The following is a 21,452-nucleotide window of genomic DNA, read 5'->3' on the forward strand; positions in this document are numbered from 1 at the left end:
TCTGGAGTGGAGATGGTAGTGAGTCACTTCTTTCACTCGAAATTTCACATAGGTAATACTGTATTTACCACATCCATCATGAAGATCCGTGATGTTAAGTGGAAACTGTACATACATAGTTTGTTTCATGTGATGGAAACCTATTAATATCAAACGCCCATTACAACTGCAACTTGCATTCAATGAAGGGAATGGATATTTGAAATTAATAGGTTCACACTGTGTGAAACAAGGAATGTGCTCTTCGTGTCATAATATTCAAATAACTTGAACAGTCCACTGTCTTTGAGATGGTCCTGTACAGGTTGAGGCCTAACTTCTCTCCTCCTTATCCTTAGTACGTCAGATCGAATCTGACATGAAAGAAATGTTCATGAAATGTGAAATTTTACTAGACTTAATGTACTAATTCAATGTTTTTTACAAACATTTTCCTTTCTGGTCCCTTTATTGACTAGTTATTCAGCCTACAATCCCTTTTTAAAAAACATCATCCTTGGTCCCTTTACTGACAAGATATCAAATATTGTAGGACTGTATTTTCCGTAAACTAAACATTCAACAATTGTCTTATTTGGTGCAGCTTAGAGGAAAGAAAGAACAAGCATCTTCTACCTTTGTTGGGAGCACCTTGCAGCAATTGTTGCAACAATGCAATCTGTACTTGAGCAGTAACAAACGCATTTTAAGCGGCACACCTGTTGAGTTGAAAGTGTACTTACCTGCTAGATTTAGACTTTTATTGTGAAATTTTTAAAAATAGTTTTAACTTTTACTGTGTGACAGTGACGACAGTATTGAGTGTTAGTGAAATGGCGAAGCCAGGTAAAAGCGACAGAAAGCTATGGAATGCGGCAAGTTTTTTCAAGGAAGATTTCATCGAAACGAATGGATGGTAAGATTATTTGCTGTCCTTTACCTTCAAAAAAGGAAATGAAAAAGGACTATAGTTTATTTTTGCACTCCACTAAAAATATTATTTAAAATGAACTACAATATATACCATTCATATATAAAAAGGGGTTCCTTAAATTTCTTGCATTTTTAAACTTTACTTCATACGAAATTTAATGTGTGAATGGTATAAATCGTGCTTTCATTTAAAATAATATATTTAGCGGAGTGCAAAAATAAACTCTAGTCCATTCTCATTTGCCTTTTTTTTTTTGTCCTTTTTAGAGTAAATTTTTCCCTTACAAATCCAGTCTTATAAGCAATTCATACAACACATATTCCTTTCTTTTGAAAATATATTTACAAATATGCATGATTAAAATAAATTACAAAAATAATATTTGGTACATTCCTTGCTTGGAAATATTTTTGGCCATTTAGGTGCTTATTCATACATATTTTAGGAAGCCAGTAGATCTGACACTATGGAGTCTGTACGACTGGAGTACACACAACGACAATGATGTAACTATTTATCATAAAATTTCAATACATCTATCAATATATCCATACCTGGCATGTTCGAATACTATATCAATTGCAAAATTCACTTGCAAATGGCATCAACACTGGCCACATCACTTCTGGAAGAAATTAACTTTCTCCATTCCTTCTGGTAGGTACTTCATGTCTGGAACCTTGCTTGGATCTACGCAATAGCCTTTGCCATAACCTGAAAGTAAGAATTCTTGGTTTAAATTTAATCATTCATACAAAAAAATACTTTACCGCATTCCGGGTATCTTGTAGAATCTGCATATGCCATGTGACACTTTCACAATCTAAATATCCTGGAAGTTATGCAAAAAATTTGTAATTTTTATCTGAACAATTTTGAATTGATACAATTAGGGCGGAACCAAAACCACTTTAAACCAACGCCAAAACTCTTACAGAGTTTCTTGACTGGTTGACACCTTGTAGAAGGAACCTATGGTGTATTCTCTTATGTTATCACCGGTAAACGAACTTTTTTCATACACATAGAAATTGCTGGAAAATTTTGAGGTTGTTGGACTTCTTTGCTTTACTTGCATTCATGAATTGGAATTTTATTACTATTATATCTAATTAATATTATAATAAATAAGAATTGACCAGGTCAAATTTTCAAAATGTGCCACTGCAAGAAACAGAAAACAAAAAGCAATCTGCATTTGCCCATAACTTACTCTTAATCCTTTCTCGACAGGCCTGAAAATGCAGAGCTTTCCCTAGGTAAAGGAGGTTTCTTGCTGTTTTTCAGAAAATCATAAGAATATGTTGTTTTTTTCTGAAATCTACAACAAGTCCTCTTTCCACAAATATATAATAAATTACTATCATCACTAAATGTGAAATCCGAAGCTGAATTCTCATAAAAATTCCACAATGTGCATATAAATAATTCAATGCTATGTAATTTGATGTGAGTACAAGTAAAATTCAGCAAAGAAAAGGCAACATCTAGCAGTTGGAATTTGAAACAGATTACAACACACATGCACAAGTGATGCAGTGTGCTTGGGTAATGGGTTCATGTCTGAAAGGCTCTCACACAAATATTTAAATGGGAGGTGTGGGAACACCCTCCCTACAGGCAAGACTTTTCACTTTGCAAAGTCCAAAATGCAGTTTGAGAATTGTTCTTGCATGTTGGATGGTATTTTTTTGGGAAGGGGGGAGAAAGAATAGCACAACTACACTTCAATAAAAAGAGGAAAACAAGAGAGATATTGTGTAGTTACTACATAACAGTACAGTCATGGATAAAAAAACTTCCCCCATAGAGCCATAGTCTTTTGGTTTATGGGGGTGACTGTACATTAAAGCACTTACAACAATTCCATAATATCATAAAATTGCTAACAAAATCATATATTAGTATCAGTAATCATAAATCATCACTATAAAAGTTGTAATTGTGATTTTAAAAACACGCAATGATAAGTTTACACACAAAGCTAGAATTGATTAGTGACTAAATTCATATTTCAGTCTGCAAGAACACACTCAAAATATGAAATCAGCGTTGGAATACAATTACAAAGCTCACTTTAATTTTCCTAAAAACCAAATTAAATATTATTGTAAACAGACCTAATTCCTTCATGAGTCTTGTAGGAGCATTCCTTAGGTGTAGTGGAACCCCTGGCAAAGGTCCTTTGTGATCACGGATAAACTGTTTAGCTTTTTCTAAGGCTTTGTACACTGCTGTCGACTTTGGTGCTCTATAAAGACAAAATGGGATTTAAAATCAAATCAGATGTGGCAGCAGAACCAATATGACACAAAAAGTGCAAGACCAATATGAAATTAACTGATACAAGTAAGCGCAGATATTAAACATACCAATACCTAAATTCTACCGCTCTTATGTCAAAAGTTGAAAATAACTCAAATCACCCACTCACCTCCCTAATGCATGTAACCCTGTGGACTGGGTTTCACTTACAATAATACATTGCATGCTTAGATATCTACTTTACAATATACTGAATATGTAATTTTACCAATATATCAATATCAGCTGATATCACGAGAGTAAGAATTAACATGTCCCATTTCTACTATCTATACCTTGCCAAGCATGATGAATACATTGGGTTCTAAAAAAACTACACACGGATTTCACTAAATTCGTATGTGTACTCTCTCTCTTCTATCTCTTTCTTAATTTTTTTACTATCTGGATAATAAAACCAGAGAATCTAGATTTCAGAGGCTATTCAGCCAATTTGGATTTCAGAATTCTTTTTGTCTGCACAAGCACTAACAGTTATTCTCGTAAGTCGCCACTTTGTTAGAACAATTTGAGTCAAGAGAGTTGTGAATGCGTTCCTGCGCATATGAGCAATATTTTGAAGAGTTCGGCACAATATCGCCCTTTGTCTGGAGATTACACGTCGTTGACTTGGCTACAGGGTCTCAAGCTCATGTGCATCACTCCATGTATTTGCCAGATGCAAGAAGAAATCAGTGTGAATCTTGACCCAACTCTCTTCACTCAAACAGCTCTAACACAGTGAACGTGGTTAGTGATTCTGCTGGCAAAAATGGTTAATTTAAATTGCAAGTAGGACATCACATGCAATGGTGAATAGAAAGGTCTGGTTTGTTCTGCGTTTGAATTTCAATATATACTGTAATACAACCAAAACCTAGGATGCTGAACAGGCCCTAGAGTACATGATTGTGAAATTAGGAAGCAGAAAGTTAAAATAAAGCACATTAAGATAAGATCTGTTAATAAATTGTACCTAGAAAAATTGTGGAAAAATTATCATAAACCTCTTCCCTCTGCAGTGTGTCTACCAAAATAACAAATGCAAAATTCTTGACTTTTTCCTCCTTTTTTTCTTAACATTACTTACTCGCCCCCTATTTACATATAGTTGGAAATTAAGAAAATAGATATTTTATTTAATGAAAAACCCCAACCACAAGGCTATTTAAGATGGAAACTGAAGCTGTACTTTAACAAGAGATTTACTTTAATTACATTAATGCATGTAAAAATTGCTGCTACAGACTTCATCCTGGATGGGGAATGGCCACATTACTTCATTTAATATTTTTTACAAAACTTCACACATACAAAATGTAGTTCTTAAGAAACAAAATGAACAAATCTTAACCACACTCATTACAATTGTAGAATTCAAAATATTCAATTTTATCAAATCCCAGTACAGGTACATAACATTGTAAATTCACAATACTGTAAAAAATAGCAAAAATTCTTGACCACAAGCATAATTTCTAGACTTTTTCTTGACTGGTAGACACCCTGCTCTGAAATCTGGACTACCTAATAGCACTAGCAAAATTTATGGATTCTGTTTCCGAATATTTCTGGCCATCCCTAATTTCCACATAGTCAAATGGTTAGCATTCTTGCCTTTGGTGTGTGTAGTCCAGGGTTCGATTCCCTGTGGGAGGCCATAAAATTTCAGAATTGACCCAACATAATAAGAAGCAAGTGGGAAGTCATTTGAAAAGAAGTACCGCACTCCGGTCTTGAAAGTCAGAAAACGGATGCAATGAGACTTAGTATGTCCTCCTGGCCCTCAGCAGGCTATTGCAGGACAGAGTTTAGTTTTTAGGCAGGTAACAAGTGATATCATATTTAGATACCTATTACTGGACAATAAATACAAATGTATGCATGGACATTGTAGCTCAGCGAAGATCACCGGTGCAGCTGGTGCATGCCCTTACCGACGAGGAATGCTGAATATGATGCTAACGCAATATAAAATCACCCACATCTACCCCCCCACACACACACAACACAACCACTCAAACCATTAAATGTTCTGGATTTCAGAGTGGTTGTCATACCTATATATAAAACATACCGAAAATAACAACAGTTAAATAACTAACACTAACCACAAACTAACATAAAAAAACTCAATATTAAACTACATTACTAATAATTTAACTAATTACCAAATATACTAAAATCCATAAATAAATAAAAAATACTTTGCCAAAAACCTGTTCTGGTCACCAGAATGGGTCAATACAATAATATAAATTTGATGATAGCATACTTTTTCTTATTTCTTGTTTTTGTATTTATGTATTAAATTGAAAATAAAGATGTAAAGAAGGAGAATAAAAGGTGGGGGAACCGTTACATTCAGGAAATTGGACGTCCAGGTTTATTTAAAGGTACCAGGACATTAAGCGCATTCCCTCGAATATATGAGGGTGGAGGCAGGCTTCCTTCCCCCCCTTAAAATAATAATAATAATAAATACCATTTCTAAAATGCAAATCGCAACATGCATCCATTACCAATTTGAAAAACAGTCTTATATCAGTACAGATTAATGAACATTTCAAGATGCAACATTCCTACACGTTTAATTTTATGAAAAATATACACAACGTTTGTGACTCACCTAGCCAAGTACACAGCACACTGAGCTAGTATGACATCACACTCTGGCTTTCCAATCAGCTGGCACCCTTGCATTGCAGCCACTGCCATCGTTGAAGCAATTGGATCTGCCAAACCTACATGAACACAAATCATCATTAACAGCTCCTGCAGAAAATGTTTGTCATCTCACAATTCAACAAGGAGAGGATTATACAGTAGCACAACCAAATGCAAGAACAAAAATAACGGTTTTCAAGTCTTGCTGTATATGGAATTTAACTTGCAGGCAGACCAATATGAAATATTTTACGAATACTGACAACAAAATAACCGACATTATGTAAAATGGCAAACCTTTCATGTAGTATCTGAACATTCCTTCATCTCGTAATCACCATGGCAATAAGTTTTGTCCCAGAAAAAAATAAGTTCTGCATTAAATCTTATTTTATTTAGTTAATATTTACTTTCATAAACATAACAGAATGGCAGGTTTATTAAGTTACTTTCAGATTACAGAAATATCAGTTCAATAAAATTATCAGCAATTTTATCAATTTGCCTTTTATCAGTCGATATCAATAAATTACCATACATCTGAGCCATCCTATTAATGATTATGAAGTCTTTGAGAATAAGGACTCATACACACAGAGATATTCATAATGCACCATAACAATCAGAAGTATTCTCTTTACACAAGTAAATACACATTTAAAAACCAAACTTCTGCCAATACAGTGTGTTAGCAATCGGCACTGACTGTGCTACGGACATGAAAATTGTGAAATTCATTTGTGCCTACCACATTCAAATAATAGTTTTTCTTGTATGTACGCATTGCTTGCATTGTAGAATTATTTTCCTGTATTTTACGGTTATTACAAGCATAAGAAAACAGTTTTTCTTTGTGACGTTTGTTCATTGCAGAAGAACACTGGAATTTAAAAAAATTACTAACCATTGTTATAACTGTATCTTTAGTCAAAATGAAAATAAATGTCTGATGAAAGGAGCGTGTGTTCTCCTGAAACATCACAAAGAAAAACTGTTTTCTTATGCTTGTCATAACCGTAAACTACAGGAAAATAACAAACATTTCAACATACTGTAAAATTCTTCGAAACTTACCAACAGGAAAATAACACATTCAAATAACAAACATTTCAACATACTGTAAAATTCTTCGAAACTTACCAATGTCTTCACTTGCTGCTCTGACCATTCTCCTAGCAATGAACAGTGGATCTTCACCTCCTTCTAGCATTCGTGCTAACCAATATAGTGCAGCATTATCATCGCTCGCACGAATGGATTTGTGTAAGGCTGAGATTGTATTATAATGTTCTTCTCCTTTCTTATCATAAAGCAGGTGGGATTTCTGCAACAAAATATGATTTTTTTATGTCACTTTGTCACTTCCATGAAAAATTTAAATAAAAACAATCCATTTATAGACAGATCAGTTTACTAGTGAAGTTACAAACCTATTTCAACTAAAGTTATTTTTTTGCTTGATACTTCTGTTATGCATCTTTCCCCTTCTTTTTTTTAACAAAGTTCATGAACAATTCTAGTAATATTAATACGTAAGATAAGTCTTACTATACAGCTTCTTACAGTAAGGTAACAAACTAAAAAAACAAAGGGTAACAAATATTGCAAAATGTGTAATTATTAAGTAGCAGACAGATTAATTGACTGTCATGTGACCATCATGATACCAGAAGTCTTGAAGCTTTCCTGGCAACGAATGATGAAAAGATTCTCTCGGGCTATCGACTAGGTGAGTTGTGGATAGATGAGAGTGACATTAGCTCTCGAAAGCTTGGAAGCTTTCCCACAACTAACCTGGTTGATAGGCCGAGAGAATTTTTTCATCATGATACCAGTTTCTCTTTTTGATTATTTTACTGTTTAGAAGCTCTACAAATTTCCAACGGAGCTGATTAATTGGCACTGAGGGACAGTTTCACATAAATTGCACATTTATTTCAATTCTGTCAAATTGCATGGAAGTGGGAAAAAAAAGTTATCGAGTTTTAAGTTAAATACTCACTTTCGCAAATAGAATTTATTAAAAATATCACTAATAAATGTGGCTTGTAGTATCACAAAATTTTCCACATATGTAAAACATCACAAGTGAAAAATCAAGCAAATTCCAGGCTGGCTCAGCAGTTCAATTTGTAGAACCATGGTACATTATGGCAAAGACCTGGATTCAAATCCTGTTACAGACTACATATTTTGTGTGCCTAAGTATAAAGTAGTAGTACAACATATATTTGTAAAAATTTCCTCAACATGCTTTACGGAGTCAAGTGTATTTAGATGCAGCCTAAAAACAACATATATTTTTCCATTCCAAGCTTCAAAATTACCTTTACACCTTCCTTTATGCTGTCCAAGGTAATCAGATTTGGCTGCTGTGTGTCTCTATCAGGTCTTGTTTCTTGCGACTGGACAGCCATTTGCAAACTATTCAAGGCAATGCGAGCATCTCCATCACAGATTTCTGCTAACCACTGCAATGTAGCTTCTTCTATGAGCAACCTAATGAACAAGACAGTTACTTCTTGCATAAAAATAATGGTACTCTTGCACTAACAAAATCCATAAACTCAACAAACTATCGATATAATATTTTGTATAGATGACAATACAAGAATAAAAAAAGAAACAATAAATAGAGGGGGAGCACAAAATAAGCAAATGCACACACATAAATAAATAAGAAAATGTAAAATTAGTATCAACAGTGAATTCATGCCATGATTAACTGTACCACATAAAACCAGCCATTACTTCTCTGTACTACAACTCTGCAAGCTAAAAACAACAAATTACATTCATATCAAACATAATCTTCCTAAACAATTAAACAATGCAAAATTATCCACTTTATCGTGGCTGTACAGAGGCTCACCAGCATAATAATAATATGGATGGGACTCAGTTATTCATTACTTATCGGATTCAGCCAATAATGGTGTAGCAGTAATATATTTCACCACAATCGAATATTTCTATAAATAATTTGTAACTTAGCTGATAGTTGTGTGTTACTATTCTTATGAAAATAAAGGCAAAATACACATTAATTAATTACAAAGGTCATTATAAGTATTGCTCTGCATGTAGAAAATAGGAAAACATCTATATGGTAAAGATCACCAGATAACATACACACATGTGTACACAAACAATATTCTATCATTACAACACAAGAGTTTCATGTAGAAATGTTACACAGATAGAATCATTACAACTTCACTGACTGTTGCTTTTTTGCAGGGAACCAAAATTTGAAACATACAAACCTTTCAGGTGTGGCATGTTAAAATTTCACTCCTTTCTGGGGGGGGGGGGGGGTTTGGATAATAATTGTAGATTAGTGCTTGACAAATTTGGATTGATTTAGCTGCTTTTTTCATTCAAGTCTGATATCTCCTCACACTCTAAATATGCCTTTATCACTTCACGAATACATTCAAAGTTTCTGCATTCCTCATAGCAAAAACAGAGCAAGGCCCACAAAAAGAGGAAGACCTATATAACACTTAAAAATATTCACCTTGATTCCTTAAGATTCTTAGGAATCTTTTTGATGTTAGTCACAACTGCTGCACCAATAGCTTTGGTTGCTCGAGTTAAAATTGTATGAAGACTCTGCACTTCCAGCTTCTCTAGCACAATCACTCGGCATCTGCTAAGAAGGGCAGAATTCAAACTGAAAGATGGGTTTTCTGTTGTTGCTCCTATCAGAACAATGACCCCACTTTCTATGTGGGGAAGGAAGATGTCCTAGTAGACGAGGGAGAAATTATCATTACTACAACCAGACAGAAAACTCACAAAAATAAATAAAGAAAATGTTACCAAATTGTTGAATTTTTTTCAGAAGGGGCTCAAATAGCAACACAGTCTTCCTTATAGTATACTCTGAAAATTGCATTATTGAGGCTAACAAGGTTCAGGTGCCTGGACCCAACCTTAGCTGTACTTCATTTTTGACAAGAGGCTCACCCCTGAATTACATCGAGTAAATAGCTTAAACACTGACACACCCATAACATTATTTTAAATCAATCATATGTATATAAACTTGCATTAATGCACACATTTTCTTTTCTCCGTAATACCAAAAACAAAACTATTCCAGCATGAAATAACATCTCTGCGCATGTATTTAAGTACTGAGGCTAAAGATTTTTGTGGGATATGAACACATTTTTAATGAATAAATAAAATTTCAAACAAATCATACAGAACAAATAGTTTCAAACTTTTGACAAACAAAATTTACAACATTAATCTGCATTGCACACTAAATATCAATAGCTTATCAAAGTATCTTGTGGCAAGTTAAGTTACTGAAATTGTACTACTTCCAGAGCATATTCTAATTCTGCAGATGTGCCTCACTGGGACCCCTAAGATCAATTGGATGATTTTCCCTGGGATTTTAATTTTCTCATATTCCCTAAGATTTGCAGGGTCCCCAGGTGTGTGGGAACCCTGAATTTAAAAGTCCGTTATTTAAAAAAAATTCAAACCAACTGACCAAGGCAGAAATTTATTTTATTATAAAACATAAACTAAACTTAATGTTTCAACCTTCTAGCAAGGTCTTCTTCAGACTCTGCACCAAGTACAAATTGGTCAGTACTTGGTCAGCAATTGAGTTTTTCATATCATGGAATCAAGACTTAATGGTGTTACAGTTGCATTTCTACCTTGTGGGCTTATCATGAAAATTAGGATGAATAATGAACTGATGAAATTGGTGATGCAGAAAGTATAATTTTTAGATTAAATATATATTAAGATCTTTTATGCTTTTCACAATAAGTTAGTGTATTAACATAGATATATGGGGAAGGGAAACAGAAACATGATATATCATCAACAGAAGTAATCTGTATGGCTTTGAACAATGGTGATATTTTATAGCTTTCAATCTCTGAAATATGCATTTAGAGTAACGTCAATCATGCTGAAATAAAAACTATTTTCACTATTAGAAATATACATGCTAAAGTTGTTTTCAGACAATTTTACTTGAGAACGCATTTAACAGCAAATAAACATATGGCTGTTATATATTAAGTGCATAATAGCAGTAGGTATTGCTTGTGCGCACAAGTCTTAAAAAGTATTATTGATCACTATGAGTGAACCAAATAATAAACATAAATTTATTGATGGAGAAACACAGAGAAGGGGGCTCAAGCAGTGGAAATCTTGTTAAAATGTATTATTATGATTGTTTTGCTCATCATCTAACCATGTTTGAAGAACGGAAATTCAACATTTCACTAGCAGCACAAGTCTTACTTTGCCCCCCCCCCCCCCCCACCAAAGAAACATAACCAATCCAACTTTCTACAGTAAATAGTTCTCTTTCTACAATCTTCAAACTTTACAATTGTGATATTGCATTTCTTACTTGCTGCAGTTTGTTGAAACGATGAATCTCATCCATGAAAAGAATAGTTTTTCTTTTGAATGCAGTCAACTCGTTCTTGGCAATTTTAACAACCTCCTTCACATCATTGACACCTGCCATTGTAGCTGATAACTTCACAAACCTCATTTGCTGGCTTCTAGATTTGGACTGCTTTGCTATGATGTGTGCTAGAGTTGTCTGAAAAATATATATACCAAATTATACTTCCTTGTCATTTTCTGTTAGTCACCACTTTATGATAAATAAGAGTGTGTATTTTTTGTTTGCTGTTTTTAATTGCTTGGCACACAAGTGAAAGTCGATTTTATGTTACAATATCAATTGTTAACTGATACATATTTGAAGAACAGGGTGGCACACAAAATGATCATCCATTTGTTTTTGTTTTTCGAATCTAACATGAGGAATCACGTCATGTTGGTCAACAGCAGTTTCAGTAGTCATTGGAAGAGCCGTTTGATGAAATGTGAAGCATAATTCATGATGCTGCTGCTTTGGGCCTAAAGAAGACAACATGGTGGACAAAGGAAGACTTACGATTAGCAACTGTGTTATTCTTTACTGAAACAAAAAGCAATGTTGTGACCCAGAGGCATTTTCTTGCACATTTCCATACACGGTGGGACCCATCTAGAAAAATGATACACAAACTGCATGAAAGGACCAGTATTGAAATCGAAGCATGATCGTCCCAAATCTGTGCGTTCACTTGAGAATATTTCAGCTGTTCGAGTCGCTATGCAGAGGAGACCCAGCAATTCAGCTAGAGAAGCAGCAATACAACTAGGGATATCAAGACAGTCAGTTCAATGGATTCTTCAAAATGTTATCCATATGTATCTGTACAAGATTACCATGGTGCAAAAAATCACAAATGTGCAGAGAATGGCCTTCGTACATTGGGCTGAGGATAATAACGGAACACTGAACAACATTTGCTTTTTGGCACACTTTGATTTGGATGGTGTGGTTAACAAAAAACATGTGCGCTTCTGGGCAACTGAGAATCTATGAGTGCTTAGCAAAGCTTGCAATGAAATTACGGAACTCTTGTGCCATAGGGTAATTGATTGGTATTCGCTTGACTGAGGTTAACAATAACAACAGTGGTCATACTGAGCATGTATTGCAATAGTACATTTTTCCAAACAATAACAACAGTGGTCATACTGAGCATGTATTGCAATAGTACATTTTTCCAAAGTGCAGCGGTGCCCACAGGGGGCATTCATGATGGGATGACATGCCTGCATCATGGGAAACTTTGGGGGGGGGGGACAAAATTTTATAGTTTAGCTACCAATTCTATATATCTTCACACAAAAATGGGGGGATCATTTCATTTGTTTGACTTGTTATTGATTTTTAGTTATGGTCATAATGTACAGTTTTTCTACCTACCTGTGGGTGATCACGGTGATGGGGTTGAAATGAGACACCACCTCTTATGCCTTTAGAATCAGTTTGGACTAACTGTGAAAACATTATTCATCTTGAGTCAGATATTTTAAAAGTAGTGCAAAATGACAAAAATTAACAATACGTTTGTTGCAACAACTTTGCAATGTCAGAAGTTATTATCATTTACGTAAAGTGTTATTCCAATCAATGTCAAATATACATGTGAATGTCCATATTGTAAACAATACCTAAAGTATATTGTTTAAATATGTCTGTATTATATCATTCCACAAATTACCAAAATAACTGAATTAGGCTATATAATTTGGCATAAAGGGGGCAGGGGGAATGTTCTACCTGGGGGGGATCATAGACCTTGGGGGGGGGGATTGGCACCCCTGCCAAAGTGTAACCTTTTTTGTGATATATGTTTCATTGAAATTTGTGACTGTCTTCTATATTCACAAATAACTAACATTTACTTTATTTCTATTGTGTACAAGTTTATAAAATTAACAAGGACCCATTGAAATTAAGAACGCTGTATTAATGTCGATATTTGTTATAAGTTGCTGATTTAGATTCGTTTTTGTTATGTGAGAAGATTGATTTAAAACGTTTTGTGCCAAAAAGTTGCACATGAATTTGTATCAAATGATTTAAGGTGAAATAATATTTAAGAAGTTAAATTGTGCTCTTTTAATTCTTGCAATGTAAGTAATATAACATTATGAAAACCCAGTTGAGCGCTGAAGACTTACAATTTAAATTTTAAATTGCGTAATAGTCTGCTCATCCTTCGCGTACTGTATGGACCATTATATTCAGTGTAAAGTATAGTTGCAAATCTTACTTATAAATTATTTTTTTTATCCAAGAGCAAAATGGGGGATCATATCCTGTGCCACCCTGTATAAAATATGACAATGTGATAATTCCTTATAATCTATCCTCTTACATGAATTAGCCTTCTGAAAAGAAAGAAAGAAAAAAAATCTGACTTGAGTCATTAATTCATTTCTAGAATTATCTGTATGGAATGAACTTGCAATCAAAAGCATTATAAAAAAAACAACAACAGAATAGTCATTACAGCAATTGATGGCGCAATTTTTACATGAGTTTTTAAGTTTTAGAAGTTAAATTTGGGAATTGATATCTTTGTAGATGAGGCTTCATGAGACGGAAAACTTGGTATGAATCTCTCTCTCGGAAAGATTAGATTGGAAAAAAGAAATAAAAAAGTAAAGAAAATACCTTTCCACAGCCTGGAGGACCCCATAGAATCATACTTGGAATTTCCTGACTCTCAATCAGATTGCGAAGGGCTTTGTTATGCCCAAGAACGTGTTCCTGGCCCACAAAATGGGACAGTTGTGAGGGCCTCATCTGCTCTGCAAGTGGGGCTGAGCCACTCAACACACAAGGTGACGTGTTATCTTCATCTGTTGCCTTAAATGGAATATAAAACGAGAAAAACAAACATTAAACCCTAATCAAAGATGATTCCAACACATTGAAACATCAATTATGCAGAATCTGATCTATTTTATATAATTGGAATTGTTCAAATTTCAAATTAACAAAAACAAACATTAAAGAAAATCAACAAAATAAGACTATTGTTACTACTAAACAAAAACAATGAACATGCAGTGGACCTTATTGAAAAAAATTATCTTGTGCGTGATACTGCAAGCCAAAAACGATTCCTCTCAGAATAGCAATTAAGCTACTAAAACTGAACTAAACTCCGTGGGGCAACAGCCCTTGAAGGGCCAGGGCATACCAGAGGGGCTTTTCATTGGGTAACATGTGGTCAGCGCATTGGATCCCATCGTCACTGCTTTCTGGTTTTCGTGACTGGAGCCCGCTACTTCTTGTAGTAGCTTCCCAATTGTCCTCACGATGCTGGGTCAACGCTGACATTTTGGGGGGCAACTACCAGGAATTGAGCCCGGGAACTCTTGCACCAAAGACGAGAGTGCTAATCAATTGGCTACGTGGGAGCCCCAATTAAGCTACTAGTAAATGGAAAACACATTTAAGTAAGTACACTGCATTAACACACAAAATCATATACATGTGTTACAACATTATGCTTGTTTGCATGGAAAATGTTGTAGGCTTATACATATGCAGTAAATGAAGGCAAGCGTGATGTAATGCTAAGAGCACTAAACATGATCTGCCTAACCTACTCATTGCACAAAAACCAGGGAACGTATTTGGTATGTCCTTATAGCTACGAATCAAATGAGATGGTTGCAGGGGTGCCTATCCCCTCCCCTAAATCATGTCATGTGTTCCCCCCAAATCATATCATTCGCGCCCTCAAACAATATCGTAATCCGCACAAATATTTAATTACAACATCGTGTCTACCGAAAGTAACATTTTCCTAGCTTTACTGAACACTATACTTGATCTGCCCCTCCTCCCTAAACAGGGAGCCCATCACTCAAGACCACCCCTAAAATCGTCCATCATAATCGAGAATATCGCTTGTCTTGCAATCCAGCTATAGTATAAAAAATTTATAAATCACCTCATTAAAACACCAAACATGCATCCCAGCAACACATCACTGCAAGCGAAGCGAGCAAGAAAATCTTTACATCCATTTCTTTGCAGCCTTTCAAGAATATTAATCTAATAGGATGTCAATATTTTCTTAGTATTTTCCAGCTTCTCCTTTGGCACATTCGAGGAAGAAAACGTGTGGATGCCATATCGCTAAATAGTCTCCAAAATTTAATGTTCGAAATTTCTCTCCACTACAGAAATCCATTGACAATCTAAGTTTTAACGCTTTATCAAGAGCTCTCTATATCCCCCTTTAAATTTAGTACTCAATCAATTTTAGACTTACTGTTGATATTGAAGAGTGGATATTGCCTCAACCAAAAAAATAATTCTCAGCCTCCACACCAGAATTTCTGCAACAGTCTAAGACAATAGCAATACACAAGAATTATATATTCACCCAATTTAATGCTCAATCCCCCTCTTAACTAAAATACCCGCCATAATCTAAGACCCGGAGTTGGATACTGTCCCCCCAAATTTAATTCAGAACCCCCCCCCCCAGAACCCACATGTCAATTATGGCCTAATATGTAAAAGTTGGATATCCCCACCACAACCACCTTCAATAGTATCCTTAAACACTTTCTTTTCTTCATCTAATGGATTAAATATGGTGCAGTTTAATCTTTAGGTACTGGTGCGATCTTGCACAAACACTTTGCACTAGTTTCTTTCATCATTTTTAACATTCGTACTTACCGATTATGCATTGCGAAAGGTTCTTGAAGGTGAGATTTTGCTCTTGTGGGGAAAATAACTTCAATTTATCACATTAACAGTCATTATTGTTCTTGCTTTCTTCACTTGCGTACCACAAGATGGCGGCCACATCTTGAGTAGCGTGGTGAATCATCAGTGGGTATGGAGTGTTTCCAACCTTCTTTATCGAAAAATACCTACTTTGGTGTTACTGATTTCGGATTTTTTCCAGGTTCGAACCTCAAAAAACCATTGACGGATAGCCCCAAAACCCATTGATGGATAGCCCCAAAAACAATTGACGGATAGCCCCACGAATCATTTCCGGCAAGATTAGGTAAGTATAGTTAAAATTTTGGTTGTAACACAATGCTAGACAGCTTTAAAAAATAAAATAAAATCTTGCAAAACAACCGATGGTTAGAAACACTTCAAGGGTGTTACACCATGAAACGTACGCGACATCTGGTTACCGTAGAGCGTTGGAAAGATACTTTTCTTGAAATATACATGAATTTGCGGTCAAATATATTGCACGATGGAAAAAAATACATCCACGGCCTTTCAATAATCTATAGAAACTCAATTCCGTAAGTACTTTCTCCTGTAAAAATGAAAAAATTCGTTTGTGCGAGATCACACTGTTACCAATCTTTATGCATGTATATTTTGGAAAAAGACATAAATGTTGAATCTTATATTATTTGAAGGGAAAAAATCCCCCACCTAAAAAAAATCTCGATGGTGCAACCTGAGCCATAAACCCCCGCTGTGGGCACCCCTGGATGGATGTGCAAAACATTCAGGTATCATGATGATAACGGAATTATGCAATCGGAACATTGGCCTGAAAAGTAAGATTTGTTTCAATTTGTGGAAACCACAGATTACAGATTTCGGTAAATATGCAATATCGCCCGAACAGATTTCTTCAAATTACTTACTGAAATCAGTTCATGTAGCATTGTCGAAGTTCTTCGAGGTATTTTCTTTCATGGAAACTGAAAAGTTCAGCATAGAATGTTGTAGAACAAGAAATAATAACTTTTTATGTAAGGAACTTGCATTTTGTGTAAAGCGACAACATTATGTACCTGCAGATGGCACGAGCGTCGAAAGTCACGTGGTCTCGCCAGTGTTCCCAAACGTGCCTTTTTGTTACATTTTTTTTTAACTATGCTTACCTAACCTAACCCAACCTAAATGGTCCGTGGGGCTATTGTGAATGGTTTTTAAGGCTATCCGTCAATGGTTCATGGGGCTATAGTGAATAATTTTTGGGGTTATCCGTCAATGGTTTGTGGGGCTATCGTGAATGTTTTTTTGGGGGGGCTATCTGTCAATGGTTTGTAATGACATATTGAACACGAAAGTAGGTATTTTTTGGTTAAGAAGTGCTGTTCATGAAAAAACCTGATCAAGGAATTCTATTTCGCAAGTTCAACTAAAAGGGATGAGGAGACAGGTGAGTGGAGAAGGTTACATAATTTAGAACTACATAATTTGTATTCATGTCCAGATATTATTAGAATAATTAAATCAAGAAGACTTAGGTGGGCAGACCATGTGGCACGAATGGGAGAGGAAAGAGGAGTTTACAGGATTCTGGTTGGGAAACCTGATGGTAAGAGACCTGTAGGAAGACCAAGACGAAGATGGAGGGACAACGTTGAGATGGACCTAAGGGAAATCGGTAGGGATGGAAAAGAGTATATAGATCTTGCTCAAGATAGGGAAACATGGAAGGCCTGTGTTGCTGCAGCCATGAACCTTCGGGTTTAAGAAGGCTAGAGAGTTAGTTAGTTAGTTAGTAAGTTCAACTTCCGAATCAACGTTAATTTTTTTCTTCTTTGTAAAGCTTACGGTAATTATGCGATATCGCCCGAACACCTCTCACTCATTTATTTTGTTAATTTTAGCATCAATACTTACCTATTCTGCATTGCGGAAGATTCTTTAAGGTGAAGTTATGCCTTTTTCCATAAAATAGTGTCAACTTTTCATATTATGAGTAATTATTTGTCTTCCCTGTTCTGCTTGGGTAACAGACAATATGGCGTGCACTCGTCATGGATAATCGTGCATCGTGCTTGTGTTCTGTCGATTTGGAGTGGGTATGCAGTGTCTCAACCTTCTTCACGGAAAAATACCTACTTTGGTGTTCATTATGTCATCACAAACCATTGACGGATAGCCCCAAAAAAACATTCACGATAGCCCCACCAACCATTGACGGATAGCCCCAAAAACCATTCACGATAGCCCCACCAACCATTGACGGATAGCCCCAAAAACCATTCACGATAGCCCCACCAACCATTGACGGATAGCCCCAAAAACCATTGGCGTTATTTCTGTGTAAAACCATAATGGCACCTTCAACTATGTTCCGCAATACACAATTGGTAAGTACGAACCATCCGAAACACAAAATATCCGATTTTAATGTGTCTCCGATATAACAGACATTTACCAAAACAAGTGCAAGGGCAATATTTATGAGTAAACATTCATCTATTCATATACTGGTAACACTTTACTATACCTGAGACAGATTTCTTCAAATTTACAGGAGAAAGTACTTACGCAAATCATTTTCTGTAGCGTTGTTGATGTTCGGGAATGTAATTTTGATTCATTTTAATGCGATTGCATGTGGTTTTGTACAAAAATCTATTTCCGACGCGCTATTGCTGCTGCCGCCATTTGCTTCCTGCATGAGAGCAGAATACGCTCTCGTATTGTCCGTATATGCTAAATTGAACGAAAGGAGTGCTAATGGAACCTAACCTAACAGGCCTAACCTAACCTAGTAGGCATACCTCGTCCCCGTGATGGTTTGTGGGGCTATCGTGAATTTTTGGGCTAACGTCAATGGTTTTTCTGGCTCAAGGAACGATCAACGGTAAGCTATCGCCATGTTGTGTGTGGAAATAAACAAGAACAGTAAGTACTCGTAAATGTAAGAAATATACATTACTTTCCTAACAAATTAAATTATTTCACCTAAATAAGTGTTCCGGAATGCAGAATAGTATGTTAGCAATGTAAAAAAGTGTGAAAGAAATGATTCCCAGGTGTCTCAGGTATAGTAAAGTAGTACCCATATACTTACATATCTTGAGAAACCATTTGATGCTGAATGTACTTCTGTAGGTTCTTCAATACCTTCACTGTTCTCGCAAACTTCCAATTTGCTTCTCTTTACAACACCGTTACTCTCTCTATTTTGAGATCTTTTCGTGGACGTAGTGGGGGATTCTGAGTTTAAGAAAATACACCTATTTGCATGTTCCTCTACTTCATTGCTTGGATAGCACTTTCCACATATCGGACATTTCACAACAACTTCTTCTCTCGAATTCATTGTTATTTACAAAGTTATTTTGCGAAACGGATAACACAGGTTAGAACACGAAACCAAGGATTGACGAAACCGCGAACTGTCAAATCACGTGTGCTATTCCAAAACACTACGGGCAGTGTTGCCAACCCACAACAAAACAAGTCGCAGTCAGTGGAAGAGGAACCAAAATTCGAACTCTCATCACGAAAATTAACCATGCCCAAATGTCGAGAAAGGTCAATAAGAGCTCTCATCACGAAAATTAACCATGCCCAAATATCGAGAAAGGTCAATAATCTATTTATAAACTTTTGTGGAAATATAATGCTGACAGGTCGCTATGGTCGTTATCCTTCACACATCAGCATGCGAAGGTTGCAAACTCTTTTTACAAACCATCGGATACCGTAATGTATGTACTAAACCTTGGAAGATTTGTACGGTAGTTTATGGATCTCTCCTGCTAAATAGAACGATTATTTAGTGCAGTGGCGTACGCAAGGGGTGTTACCGAATTTAACCCCCCCTTGAGCTTTTGAAATATAATGGAAAATGTTGTAGAAAAAATTAAAAATGGCTAATTTATCACAGTCAAAGATCTGCTACAGTAATAATAATAATAATAATAATTTGAATTATTATTCCAATGCAGCATGGAGAAAAACAACATTCCAAACACAATCTAAGCAGCCATAAAGTTCAATTTTGCAATTCTTTTGCAAAAAGTCGCGCAGTCTCTAGCGAGAATTGTGAAAATTCCTTGCTTCGTCGCAGTGTGCCAGCGTTATTGCAAACGTTCTTCCCGGTACTGATTTTGCATCCCCTTGTGAACTCTCAAGTGATGCTGAGTCTACAACCACATCGTTAAATAATGTTGAAGAAGTGATAAATGCAGGGACGTAGCTAGGCTGATCAGTTCGGGGGGGCCCAAAACTTAAGACTTTTTTCTATCAAACCATTAAAAACTAACAAACTATTAATATACCATATTGGCCTACATATATGTACAGTATGTGTGTGTGCTTTATATATATATATATATATATATATATATATATATATATATATATATTGTTGAAGGAGAACATTATATTCTCCTGTAGCCCCCTAAAATTTACGAATATAGACTCGCGAAATCCACGGCCATTATTCGGGAATCTAAATGCACAATGAACGCATTAACTTAATGGCATCTAGACAGTCTTTAAAAATCCATGTATTTTCTCTTATGTCAGATTTGAGATACCAAGAACAATGTCATTAGTCGTTACTCCTTAGATTCGTAAATTTGCTCAAAGAAAATTGAGAAGTAGAGAAAACTCTCTTCCGTGGATTTAGATATAAAAGGATGCTGGAATCAGGTGTACAATTATGACAACGGTAGGAAAATGAAATGTTTGTGTAATGAGTTCAAGAGAGGCATCCCATGTATATTGTTTATACCAGAATCGAATCCGGCGGCCTTTATTGCAAGGCGACACCCTTAACCACTATTCTATGGGACATGCACGAGTCTTTTGTGGCGTCGTACTGTTCACATTGGAGAATGATGACGATATATACGAAATTTTATGCTCACATCTAGTTTCTTAAAAGTAATCTTCTTTGCGCGTGCAAAACTGAATATATGATGGCAATAGAAACAACAAAATTCCCGCGCGCTCGAATTATTGCGCTCTAGTCTTTCAAGGTTCGATCCCTGGTAGGAACTCTAAAATTTCTGTGATGGCCTAACATCGTGAGGACAATTGAGAAGCTACTTGAAATCAATATGTAAGCGAATTCCACTCTCAAAGCTAGATGGGACTCGATGTGATGACCACGCGTCACCGAATGGAAAAAATTTTGGAGGCTTTGTCCTTCAAAATTAATTGTACTGAATAACTGTAGTTTTCTTTAGAGGACCTAAACATGGCTTTTTTGCACAGTACAATGTTGTTTTCTTTTACCCTACTCTTATAGTTTTTAATTCAAAGGATTCCACTTCCGAAGCATGAACATGACACACTACGAAACCAGAGGTCCAAGGTTCCGACCTTTGACAGGTGTGGTTGCATCATGTCTCGCATCGCTCTTCCTTCGGATCATCATTCAGTCTCATCGTCACATTTAACACA

At 35.7% G+C, this 21,452-nt stretch overlaps 1 protein-coding gene across 1 annotated transcript; it reads right to left on the reverse strand.

Annotated features, from left to right (window-relative positions):
- Window positions 1-1,240: 1,240 nt before the first annotated feature.
- On the reverse strand, window positions 1,241-19,597 carry LOC145980345 (ATPase WRNIP1-like). The gene is made up of 9 exons (XM_083113400.1): window positions 19,105-19,597; window positions 13,959-14,153; window positions 11,280-11,477; window positions 9,405-9,634; window positions 8,212-8,383; window positions 7,025-7,208; window positions 5,847-5,961; window positions 3,034-3,164; window positions 1,241-1,627 (listed from the first exon to the last, which is right to left on the reverse strand). The coding sequence occupies exons 1-9, from the start codon at window positions 19,354-19,356 to the stop codon at window positions 1,533-1,535; spliced, it is 1,572 nt and encodes a 523-aa protein (XP_082969526.1). The 5' UTR covers window positions 19,357-19,597; the 3' UTR covers window positions 1,241-1,532.
- Window positions 19,598-21,452: the final 1,855 nt, after the last annotated feature.

This window comes from Lepisma saccharinum, chromosome 27, assembly GCF_977018435.1.
Source record: "Lepisma saccharinum chromosome 27, izLepSacc3.1, whole genome shotgun sequence".
In the NCBI taxonomy this organism is placed as follows: domain Eukaryota; kingdom Metazoa; phylum Arthropoda; class Insecta; order Zygentoma; family Lepismatidae; genus Lepisma; species Lepisma saccharinum.